The 17,817-nt window shown below is 48.2% G+C and overlaps 1 protein-coding gene across 8 annotated transcripts in view; it reads left to right on the top strand.

Annotated features, from left to right (window-relative positions):
* The window catches only part of DLG5 (discs large MAGUK scaffold protein 5), a 118,993-nt gene that overhangs the window by 60,605 nt on the left and 40,571 nt on the right, over positions 1-17,817 (top strand). For 6 of the 8 annotated variants that reach the window (XM_057506058.1, XM_057506059.1, XM_036928664.2 and 3 more), the window contains 4 exons: positions 649-792; positions 1,470-1,653; positions 12,755-13,014; positions 14,181-14,493. In XM_057506058.1, the coding sequence (XP_057362041.1) occupies positions 649-792; positions 1,470-1,653; positions 12,755-13,014; positions 14,181-14,493 (901 nt within the window). The remainder of the gene's footprint in view (positions 1-648; positions 793-1,469; positions 1,654-12,754; positions 13,015-14,180; positions 14,494-17,817) is intronic. The other 2 variants (XM_057506061.1, XM_036928667.2) reach the window with 1 other exon arrangement.

The raw sequence follows: 17,817 nt of genomic DNA, 5'->3' as shown, positions 1-17,817 counted from the left end.
TAGCCCTCCCTCCCTGCCGTCCTCCCAAGTGTCTGATTCAGGAGGTCTGGGGCTGGCCTGAGAATTTGCATTTCTAATGGTTCCCAAGGGGTATGAATGTTGCTGGTCTTCTCATCCCTCTTTGAGAACCATTGCTCCTGGCCACTCTTAGCAACCTTGGCTGCACACTGGAATCCCCTGGGGAGTTAAAAAAAAAAATCCTGATGTCTGAGTCCTACCCCCAGGGATGCTGACGTAATTGGTCTGGGCCTTGGCATTTTCATGTGTACACAGCATTGAGAATCACTGTTCTAAAAAGAGGAGAAACTTCATCACAGGTTTCTGGTGGGCGTTGTGTGTGCATGTAGGCCTGCTGCATGGTCTCCTGAAAGCTCCTAGAGAACAAGATGGCCCTTTCTCAATCTCCGGGCTCACAGAGGGATTTTAGGCAACCAAAGCCCTCCATCCTGGGTATTCTGATTCTGTCCACCTGGGTGAGGCCAGCTATCTGAGCTTAATAAGTACCAGGTGGTTGTGGTGCATAGGAGACCAGTATTTGGGAACTGCTGGGCTGGAGTGACCCAGGACATGGTTTCCCAGGAGAAAGACATTGCTTATCAGTGTGATCCTGGGGCCTGTATTCACGAGGCTATTTGCCATCCGGGCCAGGCCCTACCATAGGCTGAATCCCGACTATGAGAGGCTGAAGATCCAGTGTGTGCGGGCCATGTCTGACCTGCAGAGCCTGCAGAACCAGCACACCAACGCCTTGAAGAGGTGTGAGGAGGTGGCCAAGGAGACCGACTTCTACCAGTGAGTGGGGCTCACCTGGCAGGGGCTCCCAGCAACCATGCAACCAGCTGCCTCTTGCCCTTCTTTACTCCTGGGTTAGGAGGGGGATTCGGTTCCATTCCCGCCTCTGCCGCACAGCAGGTGGGCCTTCTACAAGTGGGTTTGTGCCTTTGGGCCTCAGTTTTCAGTACAAAGTGCAGAACCACTTTTACACCATGTATGGCCAGCTCCAGAAGCACAGTAGGTAGAAAGTAACTGAAAGCATGAGGCACGGGCCAGGCAGGTCACCGGGCTTCTGAGTCATTGTCTGTGGGCTTTGCTGAAGCTCTGCCGCAGGAGAGGTAGATGGGACCTGTTGCTCTTTGATCTCCTGTTGCCCTGTGAGGGTATTTGCCTGCCCACTTGCTGGTGTTTGCTCAGGCCTCAGAAGTACCAGGTCCGAACCAGGAAGAGACTTAATCTCCCTTCCTTGGCCTTCATACCTGTGCCCTTTTTGGTGTCATGTTTTCAAAAAGCGGTCTGGGCCTTTCAGCATTTGGCTTATACCAGGTTTTGGCTTGCCTCTGCATGCTGCTGGCCTGGCCACCCTTGGCTCCCTTCTGGTTGATTGGCTGTCTTGGGACCTGGAGGGGCTGGTGATGCCTGGGGGTGGGGGCTGAGGCTGGCTGTGGCTCACTGTGGGTGGGGGGGAATTTCAGCACACTCCACAGCCGGCTCCTGAGCGACCAGACGCAGCTGAAGGATGACGTGGACATGCTGAGGCGGGAGAATGGACAGCTGCTGCGGGAGCGCAATCTGCTGCAGCAGTCATGGGAGGACATGAAGCGGCTGCGTGAGGAGGACCAGAAGGAGATCGGGGACCTCCGGGCCCAGCAGCAGCAGGTAGAGCCAGGCTGGGTGGCTGAAGGTGGACCAGGCTGGTCCACTCCCATCCATCTCTGGCACCCACCCACCATCCATTCATCCATGTACCCATCCACCCACCCACCCACCCGCACATCCATGCAGTCATTTAGCATGGATATTTGGAGTTTCTGCCTTGTGTGAGCAGACACTCATTCAGCCCTGGCTCTCCTGGACTCTGAAGTCCAATGGGAGACAAATGCTAATCAAATAATCTCACAGATCTGTCTGTCATTATGAATATTGCAAGCGCTACCAAGGAGGAGGTGCCCGTGCAGTGTGTAACATGAATTCAACTTGGCCTAGGGGCCTGGAGGTCTGTAGCCTCCTTCCATGTGAGTTTACAGATAGTGAGAAGCTTGGGCATGTTAAAACCTGGTGCAGATAGGAGATGGAGTAGTCATCATCACTGTGTTTTGGGGAAGTGTGGCCTGTGCTCTTGCTAACTTGCAATCCAGCCAGTTTCTTCCCTTTGCTCAGCTCTTGTTTTGCATTGACAGGCCTGAGGAGTAGCCCAGTGCACAGTGGCTTGCTGTGAGTGATGCTGGCCAGTTTTTCTCTTGTAGCTTTCAGACTGGAACTGCCTGGGCTGCCCAGGGATACAGCAAGGGCTGATGACATGATCTGTGTCCATAAACGGTCAGAAGGCAGTCCCAATGACTTGGCAGGGTGTCCTGCAAACACTGCTGCCTAGGTCTGATTAAGCAGAGAACCTCATCCCTATTAGAATCATTTATGTTTCCCTGAGTTAAAGCCGGATGATTCGGGCTTGCTGGACACAAAGCTGGTATGTGACAGTCTGAACTCATCTGATAATTTAGCATGACATTATCTTCACTGATTTCTTTAAATATCAATTTAAAAATTTTAATTGTGAATTTAGAATTGTAAATTTAGAAACTCACACAACAGTTGCAGGTACGGTGCAAAGAATTTTTCCCCTGTATCATCCAGGAGTAGATTGCCAGCTGATGCACCATAACTTCTGAACATGCTAATGTGTACTTGTTAGAAATAGGGATATTCTCCTATACTGCAGTAATGCAAACATCAACATCACAGAGTCAGTGTGACACACAATACCATCTAATCATCAGACCCCAGTTAGGTTTGCTAATTGTCTCAATAGTGTATCTAATAGGAAAAGGATCTAGTTCAGAATAAAGCTTTACCTTTAGGTGTGTTGTCTCTTGGATTTCCTTCAATCTGGGACAGTTCTTCAGGCTTTGACCTGTATGACCTTGATGCTTTGGAAGGTTACAGGCCATTTATTTTGTAGCATGGCCCTCAATCTGGATCTGTCCAGTCCTCATGGTTCGGTTCCACTTATGCACATCCCTTTGATTGGGACTTGGTTGGATGGGACCTGTTACTGATGATGTCCATTTGGATCACTGGACTAAGGTGGTGTCTCCAGGCTTCTCCACTGTAAAGTTGCTTGTTTCCCCTTTTCTTATCTACCTATCTGTCTGTCTACCTACCTACCTACCTACCTGTCTGTCTCTGTTGAGACTCATGCTTTCTGGTGTTATTCAGTGGGCTGTAATTCACGATGGCCGGGGAGGCCCCTCCAAGCTTGCTTCTTCATTCTTTTGACATGTCCTCCTCACCCTGTGAGCGCTTTCTTGCTCTCTGGCGCAAGATGTTCAGGCTCATTTTATAATTTCCCACCCTAGCCCTGGACATCCTCTTAGTAGAGAGTAATATTAAAAAGCAAGCTCTGAATGCTGGGTATGTGTATAGCTGCAGAGGTATCACTGCTCCCAGGTCCTCTCAGTGGGTGGAGTAGGGAGTATCCGAGTATACCCCTTGCCCCACACTTCATCTCTATTTCCATGTCTCTCTCTCCCTTCCCCTTATATATCTGTATCTATGTATTCAATATTTAACATATATATTGAAAACCATAAGTTCGCACTAACACTTCCAATTCTAATCCAGTACTACAGTACCATAGGGTCATTTTAGTTTTCTCCCCTTCCAATTTTTGTATCTCCCTTGTACAGCAGTGAGAGACCTGGTTCCTTTTAGTCTTAGTCTGTTTTCTTACTTGGTCAGCCTCCCGAGTGCCCTGCTGCCATCGCCGTTGTGCCCCCTTTCCCACACCGTCCCCTTCTACCCTCTGTGGCCCTTACACCTCATGCCTTCCCTCCTCTAGGTCTCATCTCCTTGGCCCAAGGCCTGCAGGCTCTGATGCCCTGCCCTGCCTCCCCTAAAGGCTGTAGGTTAAAGGGCTCAGAAAGGGGAAGGGCAGGGTTTTCTTTTTGTTCTAGACCATTGTTTTTTTATTGCAAAATTCATACGCATTTGTAACAAAATGAAGGAATCAAACAATACAAGCATTTTTAAAATGTAGACTTGAAGTTTCACTCCACAGAAACAACTGCTGTGAGTGCACTAGTGGGAAGTCGGAGATGTTAATCTGTGTAGGTAGAACCTTTTATATCTTACTCATTTACTTCACCAAATGGAATCATACCATTCATTTAGTTGCTAACACTGTTTTTCTGCTGAAAGTATCATGTGCTTCTCTTTGGGCACAGAGACTACTTCCTTGTTTTTAACTACGGCAGAGTATTGAGTTATATAGGAGCATGGTAATTAATTTAACCAGTCCCCTATTTACTGACCCTTGGGCTCTTTTCAGTATTTCCCATTATAAACTGTATTCTGTTGAAAATTTTGCGTCTGTTGTTTATTTTCTTTCTCTGGCATTTAGTGACTTTCATGTGAAATACCCAGTACAGAGTCAGTGAGTGACCATGAGAGGAATATGTGGTGTCTTTTTCACAAGCCCTCTGCTTAGGGGACTTGGTAGTGTGGGATGAGGGCTGGGGGTGGAAATTGGTGGGCCTCCCAACGGAGCCTTGGCAGTGGACATGTCGCCCTGCCGGGAGGGGGAGGTAGATGCCGGCCAGGGCAGCAGGAGTCCAGCCTGGGGCAGAAAGCTCCACAGACACAGGTGGGGCATCCCACTGCCTCCCTGCCGCATAATCTCGGAGAAACTGCTTCTGCTCTCTCCACTCTCCTTCCCCTGTCCTTTCAATGGTTCCACACTGGGGGTGGGCTGTTCTCTGGGAGAGCTGCTTCAAGGATGGAATGAAATAGCAAGGAAAAAGTGTTGTACCGGCACAGGTTTAGTACCAGTTGCATGCGTTCAATTCCCCCTGCAGAGACCCTTCCTTCTGCATGGTCACAGAGCTTCCTAGCAGTTAAGATTGCTGTTTTTCAGTTTTTTAGAGGCAGACCATTTTTAGCCCAAGAGAAATCCTTTGGAGATATCCCATGCATGAAGCAGGTGAGGACAGGCTGCTGCAGTGACCCACGGTGCATGGAGGCTGCCCGAGAGGGGCAGCCCTGCTGAGGGTTTGTGCCCTTCTCCAGACTGGGGCTGTGAGCAGTGGCCCCCATCTGATGACAGGCTACCCCTCCCAGTCTTTGCCTTCACCCCACTTCGTTTCCTTGCTCGTTTGTTTTGCTAACATTTTTCCACCCTTATCTAAACTTGGCTCATTTAACCTTTTTGCCTTGGTGTTTAGTTTGAATTTTATTTTTCTTTGAGAGATTCGTAATTTCAGATATGTTTGCAGCTCCATCTTAGTCTCAGTGGATGGAGTAGGGAGTGTCTTAGTATACCCCTTGCCCCACACTTCATCTCTAGTTCCATGTCTCTCTCTCCCTTCCCCTTATATATCTGTATCTATGTATTCAGTATTTAGAATCTACCACCTTTTAGAAAGTGGCAGAAAAGAGCTTCTTCGTGAGCTTAGCTTGTCTCCTGGTTGTCGTGGAGATTAAAAGACACTGCATATGAAGCAGTGGCACCCTGTACCTGCATGGATGAAGCACTCAATAAAGGTTTGCTGTTGTTACTGTTTTTATTCTCGTCCTACAAAGGCTGGATTAAGATCTGCTCTCGTGGAGGCTCTGGGGTGGTCATAGCCCTCATACAGTGCTGGGAGAGATGCAAAATGGTGCACTCACTTTGGAAAGCGATCTGGAAGATCCTCAGGTTGTTAAGCACAGTACCAGATGACCCAGCAATTCCACTTCTATAGGGCTATACCCAGGAGAACTGCAAACATATGTCTGCACAGAAAGCCGCAGTATGAGTGTTCATAGCAGCACTATTCCTAACAGCCAAAAAGTGGAAACAGTCCATATGTCCATTGACTGATGAATGGATAAATAAAATGTGTTATATCCCATACAGTGGAATATTCAGCATAAAAAGGAATGAAGTGGTGACACCTGCTACGGTGTAGACGCACCTTGAAAATGTTATGTTTAATGGAAGAAGCCAGATGCAAAGACCACTTATGGTGACTGCATTTCTATGGGAAGTCCAGGAAAGGGAAACCCGTAGAGACCGGAAAGCAGGCAGTAGGTTGCCTGGGGCTGGGGAGGGAGGCTGGGAGGGGCTGCTAATGGCGACGGGTCTCTTTTTGGGGTAATGAACATGTTCTAGAATTAGATAGAAATAGTTGCTATACAACCTTGTGGATTTACAACCTTCTGAATATACAAAAAAATCACCAAATTGTGCACTTGGAAGGGTGGATTGTGTGGTACGTGATTTATACCTTAAAGTATAAAAAAGCCTCCAGTTGTCATTAAAAAAAGAAAATCTGCCCTCATGAGGCATAAAGTTTCATCCCCTCCTGTTCTCTGACTTTTCTTAGGATTTTCACAGCTTGCACAAACATCCACACTGAGATTGGCTCCATCATCCCTTTTTCTATTCTCCCCACAAATGATGCGGGAAGGCCTCCCCTACCCCGCTATCTAATTCTGTGTTCTCCTTTTTCTTCCTCCAGCTGTGAACCTTGGCAGGAGGGAGTTTATTACAATGGGCAGTGAGTTTCCCCACTTCTGTTTAGCTGGACGGGTGCCCCTTAGCAAGTGTTATTGCAGGCTCCCCCTAGGAGAGGAGGCCTGGCTGCCACTGAGGTGGGGGCAGGGGGTGCATCTCTGAGCTGCCAGGGCCACCTGCTCTCCCTAGCCTTGGGTGGGTGCCTGGGCTGTGGGAAGCTTAGTCTTGGGTAGGCCAGCAACAGAGGAAGTAGGGGACACGGGGGTGGCCACAGGTTTCCTCCCCGCAGCGCCTGAGGGCAAAGGTTGGCCAGGCTGGACAAGGCTGGTTTTGTTGCCGGGTGCCTCCCACGCCTTGTTAACTTGAAGAGGCCCTTGCGGGTTAAATGGTGCTGTTTGACTTGCATGTTTGCTTGAGGGATTTGTGGGGCTCCCAGCCCTCTGCATGATTTATCTCCGAGGAAATGAGGCAGCCCCAGAGGGAGGGGTGCCGCAGGCCTGGGGCCTTTCCCACTTGAGAGCAGCAGACTGGGTAGTGTTGTGTGTCTGTATCTGTGTGGAGAGGGCGGTGGTGGGGAGGGTCCCAGCGTGCAGTTCCATCTCTGGGGTAATTCCTTCAGAACTTGCCATCTGGATGCTTCTAAGGTGTGTCAGGACTGCCCAAGGGGTCTTGAGCAGAGATTGCCAAGCGTGGTTGGAGGAGCAACATAGAGGGTGTTTTTGCATCTTCTCTCTTTACTGCAAGGATGCATGTTCTTTGGTTAAAAAAGATAAAGAACTTCAAACAGTGAGTCACCCACCCCATTTCAGCCCCAGTGTCACTCCCTGGGGATGACTGACCTCTGTGAACCACTTGGGATGTATCCTTGTTGACATTTACTGTCAGACTTAACACAGGAAGCTTTGTTTTTATTTTCTACCGCCCTTTTATTTTTTAACCCTGCGATAGATTATGGGACTACTTATATTTTCTGTACATTTGGAACATCCCACAAGATATTTCATGGTTTAGTTGTCAGTAATTTATTACTACATTCTGTGTGTGTTGAGAATCTTGGTTGTCTACGCTTTTTCCTGTTACAAATAATGTTTTGCTGGGCACATTTGTCTATGTCTTTCTGTTCCTTTGTGCATGTTTTCTGAAGTTTGGTTCTTAAGAGGTAAAATGGTCAGGTCCAAGGCAATGCTTTTCTTTTTCTGTAGGTTCTGACAGTTTATTTGGGAAACGTATAAGGCTTCAGGAGACATCTCTTTCCTCCTTCTGACCCTGTCCCCTGTCTTTAAATATACTTTTTTCTTTGGTGATTCGTGAAAGTTGACTTCTTTTCCCAGATACCCAGGAAAGGGGTTTCTTAGTCTCTGAAGGGTATGCGTCATAGAGAAGCCAAGCAAGAATGAGTGTTCCTGGCTAGCGTGGAGATGCGGGCGGTTCTCTGGTGGGCTGTCTTGCTGTGTGGATGGAACCAGACCCTGACATTGTGCCTCGCCTGCACTGCTTCCACCCTCTCCTCGCAGGCCAGAGGGAGTCATCTCCAAAGACCGCTGCCTGCCTGAAATGAGAAGTCTACTGCCTGCCTTGTTTTAGAATTCCAGGCCAAATGTGAACATGCTTTCAGACTTCCATTGGCTTGGCTGGGAAACTGTACATACTACTCGTGTGTGTGTGTGTGTGCACATGTCAAAATATCTAATAAGAACCTAATGTAATGATAAAAGGAAGAATTCTACACTAATAGGATAGTTTTTAAATTCTCTGGAGTCAGCTGTGGCCATGATTTTCCCCTGTTTTTTTCAGAGGCTTTTGATTATATTAGCACAGGCATGAATCTGAGCCCTGCTTGTAGTTGACAAGTGTGTGTGTGTGTGTGTGTGGGCCTGTGAGAGCATCTTTGAGTATCTCAATGTTGCCCTGTAGGGAAAGGATGACTCTATGGGACTCCAAGGCTAAAATGAGAAGTGAGAAGATGAAGAAAGTGGATTTTGGCTCATAAGCAAGACTTTCTCCTGCAGTGTTTTCACTGAAGGTGGACCCACAACCAAAACAGCACAGGGTTTCAGCCTGGTCTCCCCAGGGTCCCTTCTGGTCCTGAAGCCCGCCTTGTTACCAGAGTTGGAAAGGATCCTTGCGTCTGCTCCAGGATTTTTCCTTACTAACTCTGTCTCACAGGGAACTTGTGGCCCATCCTGGCAGTGGGATTCATTCTGCCCTGAATTGTCCTGGGATTGCCATGTAGGCTCAGATCTCAGCCCCTCATGGTTAGGGCATTTTGGACTGTTTTCCAGTGAAGAAAGACCAAACCAGATTCTAGACTCCAGATTCTACTGTGGCTCTTATGTGCCAAGGCTGAGATGGAGGTCTCTGAGTCTTTCAAGGCCACCTTTAAAATGAGGTGTAATGAAGCTTGGAAAGTGGGACGGACAGCTGCCTGACAGCCTTCAGCTGGTCTGCCCAGGGCTGCCACCTAGTGGGGAACTCAGGGAATTTCAGCAGGGTCTTGTTTTGCAGTAAATCACTTGATTCATTTGGAGCCAGTGGGTTCTCACCTTGTTTACGAGATGTTCAGAGAGTAAAACATTTGATCTGATATTTAACTGGAATGTTTGAGATACTGCTCACAAGTTAGAGCAATCCAGTGTAGAAACAACCTTTTCCATATGTGGGTTGACCCAGAAGTCCAGGGAGCAATCCATTGGCTCTGTGTGGGCACTTCCCCTGTGGGACACAGTTCCCACATCTCAGTGGTGGGCACTGCATCAGGTGATGTCCCTAGTGGCCCCCAGGGCCTCCTTGTCTGCAGCTGGATAAATTCAGGTGCCCTTAGTTTGTTTTGCACTTGGCCCCAGTTCTCATTTGTCTGGTGGTTTATGGAAAAGAATAATCTCCTTGCACATACAAAAGAATATGTTCCAAGTAGTTTAAAGATTAAGTGTGAAGAAAAAGTATTATCTTTTAGAAAATATAATAGTAGGGTATCTTCATGATCTCAAGGCAGGAAAGGAAGTTCTCAAAACAAGCAAATGACAAACTAAAGGACCTGATTGATGGATTTTACCATATTAAAATGTGAAACTTCAGTATAACAAAAACGTTGCAAAAAAGAAAATTTAAAAGCCACATATTAGGAGAAGATATTTGTAAAAAATGTAATGAAAGGATTCATACCTGGAAATAAAAAATAAGTCCTACAGAAAGAAAGGCAGACAGAAAGGCAGGTGGGGAAGGAGGGAGGGAAGGAAGGAAAGTCAAAGGATATGGACAGTTCATAGAAGAGAAAATGTATATAGTCAGTGAACAGGAGAGTTGCTTGGTCTTTCTAGTAATTGGAAATGCAAGTTAAAAAGAAGAGATCAGATTTCTTGTCCGTGAGATTCGCATGACTTTTTTAAAAATCTTGTTTCACAATAATCAAGAGGTAGAAACCAACAACCCATGTCCTTTGGTGAATGAATCAATGAAACAAAATGCAGTACATGTGACAGTGGAATATCATTCATCTTTAAAGAGGAAATAAATTGTTACATACTGCAACATGGATGAACCTTGAGGACATTATGCTAAATGAAACAAATCATTTCACAGGAAGGTAGTCACTATATGATTCCATTTATATGAGGTATCTAGAGTAGTTCGATTCATACAGACAAAAAGTTAGAAGGGTGGTTGCCAGGGCTGGGGAAGAGAGGAATGAGGAGTAGTTGTTTAATGGAGACAGAGTTTCGGTTTTGCAAGATGAAAAAGTTTTGGAGATGGGTTGCACAACAATATAAATATGTAACACTATTGAATTGTATACTTAAAAATGTTTTAAATGGTTAGAACAGTTAAATGGTACGGAGACAATGCAAGGAGAACGTGTTATGTATTCATTTGGAGAAATACCACCTCCATCACTTGACTAAATCTCCAAAGCAACATTGAGTAAAAAGAACATAGATAGTATGATACCATTAGAAATTTTTATGAATGCAAAAGTAGTATAAATGCTGTGCATGGAGATGGACAGCAGGGAATGTAGGGTAACAATTCTGGAGGGGAAGAGGGCTATGGGATATAAGAAGTGTGAATTGAGGGATTTAGCAACACCTGAATATTTTATTTCTTTGGAAAGCAATTTGAGACTGAATAAGATTAATTAGAGCTTACTTAAGTGGTGGGTACTGAAAATTTTGTTACATTATTTGCTCTGCTTTTCTGTTGGGAAGTTATTCTTTTTATTTTAAAGGGTGGGGCTCTGTCAGCTGTTTTCTGACTATTCCTCAGTGTGTAGCCCTGATCTGCAATAGTGAAACACTTTCACAGTTTTTACAGTTAAAACAGTGAAGATTTAAACTGCCTGTGCATTGCTTTTTCAGAGTTTTGTCTCTTGGTGTCCTTATAAGATTTCCTTTGAAGGCAAGACTTTTGCTTAAATACTAAGAGAAGGAAAAGAAAAAAGAGACTAGAAGTCCTTACTGAGCTGACCTCTGAGATGCTCTTCCTTTCCAGTAGTCTGCAGTCCTACAAGCTAATGCTTAGGTCTTAGGGGAACACACGCACGTTCCTTGTCTCTGTGATTCTGATTTTTAAATTAGCTCTTTCTTGAGAGTCATATTTATTAAGGGCAAACCCTCCCTCCAAATGGAATATTTAGTAGTCCCAGCTTCTGGTTCTGTGGACTGCAAAGATCTGATAACTCAGGGTCCTTACTGAACAAGCCAGGTGATTCCTGGACTCCTGGTGCTGGGACAGTTAAGCAGGCTTTTCTGGTTCAGTCCCATCATTTGAGGAATAAGGAAACTAAAACCCAGAGATGGGAAGAGACCTACCGAAGGGCTCAGATCCTCTGAGGTCCTAGCAGAAGTCAGCAGGCCCCAACAGCCTCTTAACTCATTTTGTTTTCTCTAGAATAGCACCCTGATTGGACTGCAGTACCTATAATTCAGAGTAAAATGCTCTGTTGCTCAAAACCCTCTCACAGTTTCCCATCTCCCTCAGGATAGTCTTTGCTCTGAGCTTGGAAGCTCTGCTCACTTTTCCAGCCTCCTTTTGATCCCAGTCTGCTTCACTGGGCTCTGGTCACTGTGCCCTGCCGGTTTTTTCTTTGTGCCTGGAACACTTCTCGTGGTTCCTGCCTTGAGGTTGTTCTTTGCACTTGCTCATCCATCTGCCAGGTGTGCTCCTGGCTGCCACTCTTCGTTTGTATCCCAGCTCAGAAGCTACCTTTCTGGAGTGGCTTTCTCAGGCCTTAGACTCTTCAGCAGCCTCCTTCTCTACTGCTCAGAGTCTCTCTGCACTACATTATCCTACTTTATTTTTTGTTTTCTTGATAGCTCTTATGCTCTGAAGTTACTTTTTTAGTTCTCTCTATCCCTCTACCTGTCTGCCTACCTACCTATCTCTGTCTATCTGTGTGTTCATGTCCTCCCATCAGGATAAAAGATCCAGAAGCCATAGTCCAGAAGCCAGCATCAGCAGCATCTAGAGCAGTACCAGAACATACTAGGTACTTGTGTTGAGAGCCCTCGACACTGCCTCCCGGTTGGTGATTCGCTAGGAGGACTCACAGGACTCAGCATACTCAGAAGCTAAAATTTATTTCAGCAAAAGGACACATGCAAAATAAGCAAAGGGAAGAGGTCCATTGGGTGAAGTGCAGAGGAAAGAAGGTGCAGGCGAAGCTGCCCTAGGCCCTCTGGCTCTTTTCAGGGAGTCACCCAGGGCGTGCATAATTCCCCTAGCACTGAATCATGACAGCCCATGTGAGTTTTATTGCCAGGGGAATCCTCGAGATACCCCTAGCCAGAGTTTTTCCTGGAGGCTGCCCACATAGGCACCCTCTGCCCAGCAGGCACCAACATTCCAGACTCCCACAAGGAAGTGGCTGTTCAGCCTATGCCATGCTGTTCTTCCAGTCCAGGCGTGCAGAACCCCTCTTACCACTTGGGAAACTTTTATATTAGCATAGTTATTTTTATTTTTAACTGTTCCCCATTCAAGTTCCCAGATGCCAGCCAAAGGTCAACTTGCAGGCAGGCCTTTTGAAGGATAGACCCCTCAGGCCTGCTATGGTAACTCTTTTCTGCACACTTAAAAAATATTTGTGAATGAATGAGTCAACCCAGTGGAACTGCAGGGCCTTTGGAATCAGACCTTAAGATTCCCAAAGGCCAGAGGGTGTGGCCTCCCCTTGCCAGCAGTCCTACTCCCAGCAGATGGAGGTGAGAGTCGGTAAGCCTATTCTTTCTCCTGTCCTCGGAGCCTTGATACATGTGCCTCTCTGGCCCACAGGTGTTAAAGCACAATGGGTCATCAGAAATTCTCAACAAGTTGTACGACACAGCCATGGACAAGCTGGAGGTGGTTAAGAAGGACTATGATGCCCTGCGGAAGAGGTACAGCGAGAAAGTGGCCGTCCACAGCTCGGACCTGAGCCGCCTGGAGCAGCTGGAGGAAGAGAACCAGCGTCTGCTGAAGCAGACGGAAATGCTGACGCAGCAGAGGGACACGGCCATCCAGCTGCAGCACCAGTGCGCCCTCTCCCTGCGGAGGTAGGAGCCCGCCAGGAGGGAGGGTGCTCCCTGAGAAGAGCCAGGGGGCCCAGTGCAGCTTTGCCTGAGGCCACTCTCCTTGAGCTTGTGGTTATCCGCAAGGCTGTCAGCTGCTTCGGGGAGTAAAAAGAGCCTGCAGTGATTGTGCTTACAGTCAGAAACTCTCTTGGAAACATTTTCCTGGCGCACATTGTATCTTGGGAGTTGTGCTCTTTTCTCCCATCTGAACAATTCTGGTGCGTTCTGACCTTCCTGCTTCTTAGGTCTCTAAGAGAGCCTCTGTTGTGTCAGTCACCCACCTAGCAAATAGGAGAGTTAATTGTCCTAGGCGTTGTTTCTTCTAAAATGTCATTTTTATTAAGGTACATAATCTGTAGGGAAGTGGCCCCTGCCCTCCCACAGTGTTTTGTGAAGGTACATTCCCACAGAACACCTGTTCCCTGGAGTGTTCATTGGTATCATACGAAGAGTGTTCCCTGGGTAGAAAAAGGATTAGGAGTTGCCGGGTTGCACATAGATGGGTGTCTGCACTGCAGGAATTCTCAGAACCTTCATTCTGGTCCTGTGCTCTGGAATCTCCAAGAGGGAGACATTAGAGTGCAGTGTTTCCCAAACAGTCATCAGAGAACACACATTTTTAAAAAATGGAATTCCTTGCAGGGTTGGTGTCCTAAGGAACACACTCTGAGAAATGCTGCTCTGGAGCTGCAGGCTCTGATTTGCAGGGTTGCCTCAGGAAGGTGCCTCCTGACCTGGAAGGACCAAGCTGTGCTCTCACGTGAACCTGCTGACTTTGGGCCATCGCCTACAGTCAGGGCCTTACCGTCTGTATCTGTAACATAAGGTAGTCAGACTAAATGATCTCTACACTGAGATTCTCACATCATTTCATTTTTACTTTTTTATAATAGTGTAGCTTGACTGTGGGAGAAACACACTGTTATTTGTAATAGAACAGAGGGCATGAAGACCTCAGTTCAACTTGTGGTATCGCAAAAGGCTGAGAAGAATTCCAGGTTCAGGGGCACTGGTACTGCGTGACTTTTCTCTCTTGGGGGGGTGCAGAGAATGACCTCACTTGAAACTTCATGCTTGACTGTCCAGCACAGTGGAGCTGACCCAGCAGGAGCCCACCCCCCCACGTGCTGGCTGCCTTTCTTCCCCAGGTTCGAGGCGATCCACCATGAGCTGAATAAGGCCACAGCCCAGAACAAGGACCTGCAGTGGGAGATGGAGCTGCTTCAGTCGGAGCTGACGGAGCTGAGGACCACACAGGCAAAAACCGTGAAGGAGTCGGAGAAGTACAAAGAGGAGCGGGATGCGGTGTACAGCGAGTACAAGCTCATCATGAGCGAGCGCGACCAGGTCATCTCCGAGCTGGACAAGCTCCAGACCGAGGTGGAGCTGGCCGAGTCCAAGCTCAAGAGCAGCACATCCGAGAAGAGGGCGGCGAGCGAGGAGATGGAGGCACTGCGACAGGTGGGCGGCCGGGCGGCTGGCGCCCGGCTCTGGGAAGGAGGCACGGAGGAAGGCTGTGGGCGCGCGGGCGGACTGGGCGCCGCCTGAGTCAGCGCCGAGGGCTCCTGGGCTCAGGCCCGTGCGCCGGCTGGGTCTTTGGGCGCGGCCCAGGTGACCGCCGAGCTCTCAGCGCAGTGCCCAGCTCTAGGCTGGGCGGCAGGGGCCGCAGAGGGAGGTCCAGGCTGTCAAGGCGAAAGCCATTGTGAAAAGGAATATTACTTGGATGACATTTTTAAAAGACGACAATGAGGAATTTTGAATAAGCTAAGCTAATATATTAGAACTTGGTAATTGTCCTGGAGAAACCATCCCCTTATTTCCACATTCTGGTATCTGAGAGCTTAGTTATTGGGAAAATGTTGATATGAAATTAGGGGGAAAAAATGATGAAGAAAACTTTGAAAATGAGTGTGCCACTAAACTAAAAAGTCCAGGATAACATGTTAAATGCATAGATGAGCCCGTGATAGGACCTCCCACTTGCAGAGGTGTTTTGAGATCGGAGATGTGAACCGTGCTGTTTGTAGCAGCATGGAAAGCCGAGGGAAGCACGGAGAACCTCTGACTTCCTGCAGGTCTGGCTTCCAGTGGCAGCCTGTCAGCCTGCTCCCAGCACTCTTGCGGACCCTTAGCCTGGAGCCCGGTTCCTGGGCCTTCACAGGGGGAATTGGCTGGCGTCAAGTCTGCTTGCCAGCCGAGTCACCCCACCCTGCCTGCTTTCAGAGCTGAAAGCCCCAGTTCCTTCTCGGGTCTGTCTGGCTCCTCAGATAAGACCACCCCCCACTAGGCCAGAAGAGGCTGGTCTGTGGCCGGGGCATCTCAGCTTTGAGGTGTGGGCGGGGTCTAATCTTCCTGGGGCCTGATGAGGCCCTGGGGACTGACCCCACCCCTCTTGAGCAGCTGTTTCCTGGGGTGGTCAGCAGAGGTAGACCTCCAGCCAGGCAAGCTCCCCATCTCAGCTGCCTTCATCCTGCTCAGCCAAGGGAGTGGTTCTCTTCTTTCTGACAAGTGGTGCCTCCCCCGCACACTCCTCCTTTCTCTTTGCCCCTCCCTCTTTGTTTACCTTAGTCTCTCTCGCTCTCTTACTCTCTTCCCTTCTTCGTCGCCTTTTTCCAGAGTAGGTAGTGGCCAAGAGGGGAGGCTGTCAGAGTCTTTGCCGTGCTCTGGCCACCAGGTCGGTTCTGCCCTCTCTCCTGCTCCCCACCTCCCTGAGTGGGCATGTCTGCAGGGCTTCCCTCACGGGGGCTGCTGGCCCAGCCTCTGGCCGTTGGCCTGCCAGGCTCAGTGCAGGCTCAGGAAGATGGAGGAGCAGCCAGGGGCAGCTGGTTCCTGCCCCTGGAAGCTGCGAGCCGCTGCTGCCCATCACAGAAATTCTTCCAGATAACAAGTCGCTTCCTGAGACAGGCCCCTCTGACAGAGCCCCTGTCGCATAGAAAGGCCAGCTTGGTCACTTGGTAACCTGAGTGGCCTGAGTGGATGCACCAGCAGGGGCTTCTGGTGTCACTGCCTTCCTGCAGTGGTATCTCCAGCTTCAGCCCTGCTCGAGGAGCTCAGCTCAGCGCTGATGGACAGAAGGCAGTGTGAGGGAGGAGGCCCTGTTGGAGGTAGAGGACAAGGCAGGAACAGATATCAGGAGATGCTTTCTGACTCGCAGACGGGTGTGCTTAGGGAGCACAGCCCCCCTGGGGCCCTGGCATGCGCTCTGCGCCTGCTGGGGGCTGAGTTGCAGCCCATGGGCCTTTACTCGTCGGCCTCATGCCTGGGCTGGGCATGTGTTTTAGGAAAACCAGCCCTTCTTTTCCCCAGCCTGTGGCCCCCAGAGGAGATCTCAGGGGATACTTTTGTGACGAAGAGCTGACATTTGGGGAGCACAGTGTAGAGGAAGAAGCCCTGGCATGAGTCTGGGAACCTGGGATCTGGGTATAGCTCGCCCAGTGGTGGATGTGGAGCAGTCACTGCCTGGAGCCTGAGCTCCTCCCTGGTGTGATTGGGATCCGGCAGAGGGACCTCAGGTCCCAGGTTCTGCTTCCCCTTTTAAGACACCTTGTTACCTCCTCTCCTCTCTCAGTAAAACTAAGTATTGTACTTCTTGTATTTCTCATAAGGAAATGGTATCTTGGGGATGGATTCATTTTGAATACCAGCAATGGGAGGGAAACACCCAGTGGGAAGGAAAGGGAGTCGGGGGGAGAGGGTGGGAGCTGCCTAGTTCCCCTAGGTCCCTCCCATGGTCGCCTCCTCTGGTCCTCAGCTGGAGATAATTATCCAGGGCCAAGTAGAAGACCTTTCAATAAAACCACATGTTAACACATTTCAAGTATAAAACTGTTAATGTATACAAACCGCCAAGTAAAATGCAAATTAAAAAATGTTATTGTTAAACTTAGTATTATAGTAAGTTCTTGACAATTAATAAAAATAATTCGATTTTAAGAAATAGCAAACAAAACAAACACTCATGCATGAAAGTAAGGTAAAAACTGAAATAATTTAAATTGGTTTTGGGAAATGTGAGTTCTTAGCAGAGCATGTCACCATCACTTTTGAGTTAAGCTATGTTTTTTGTGCACATTTTTTTTTTCTAGCTGCTTCTGACTCTACACTTGAGAGATGAGGGTTAGTTGTAAGCTGAGTTGACGTATTTTTCTCTGTCTCCCTCATCCTTGTCTCTTGGCTGAACCTTTGAGATCGTTTTGGATACGCTTTAGTGGAGGCTGCGTCTCTGACCGCCATGGAGAGTGAGCTTGGGGTCAGCAGAAGTGCACTTGGTGTGTCTGTCCTCCTCATTCTTATCACTAAAGGTGAAGGTACGCAGTGCGGAGGCAGCAGTGTCTGTTCCTCTCTTGTATGTGTTTTCCTCCTTCAGAAAGCCTTTGAGCTAGAGTCGGAGTTACTTTTCAGTAGATTCTCGCTTTGTCGCTTGTCACGTCCCCTGTGTTTCCTAGGGATTATAGAGGCACAGAGGGAGCTTTCTGTATGAGTGCTTTGGAAAGTCTGATTTGGAACTTTCACGGAGCATGTAATGCTTTGGGAAGGTCAAGATGCAAATGTTTCAGATGTCAGCTTTTTTTTTACTAATGTATCATTGATATACAATCTTATGAAGGTTTCACATGACCAACATTATGGTTACAACATTCACCCATATTACTGAGTCACTCTCCCATACCCCATTGCAGTCACTGTCCATCAGCATACTAAGATTCTAGAGTCACTGCTTGTCTTCTCTGTGCTATACTGTCTTCCCCATGACCCCCCTACATGATGTGTGCTAATCATAATGCC

This window comes from Manis pentadactyla, chromosome 8, assembly GCF_030020395.1.
Source record: "Manis pentadactyla isolate mManPen7 chromosome 8, mManPen7.hap1, whole genome shotgun sequence".
NCBI lineage: Eukaryota > Metazoa > Chordata > Mammalia > Pholidota > Manidae > Manis > Manis pentadactyla.
This window is presented reverse-complemented; position numbering and strand designations above follow the sequence as displayed.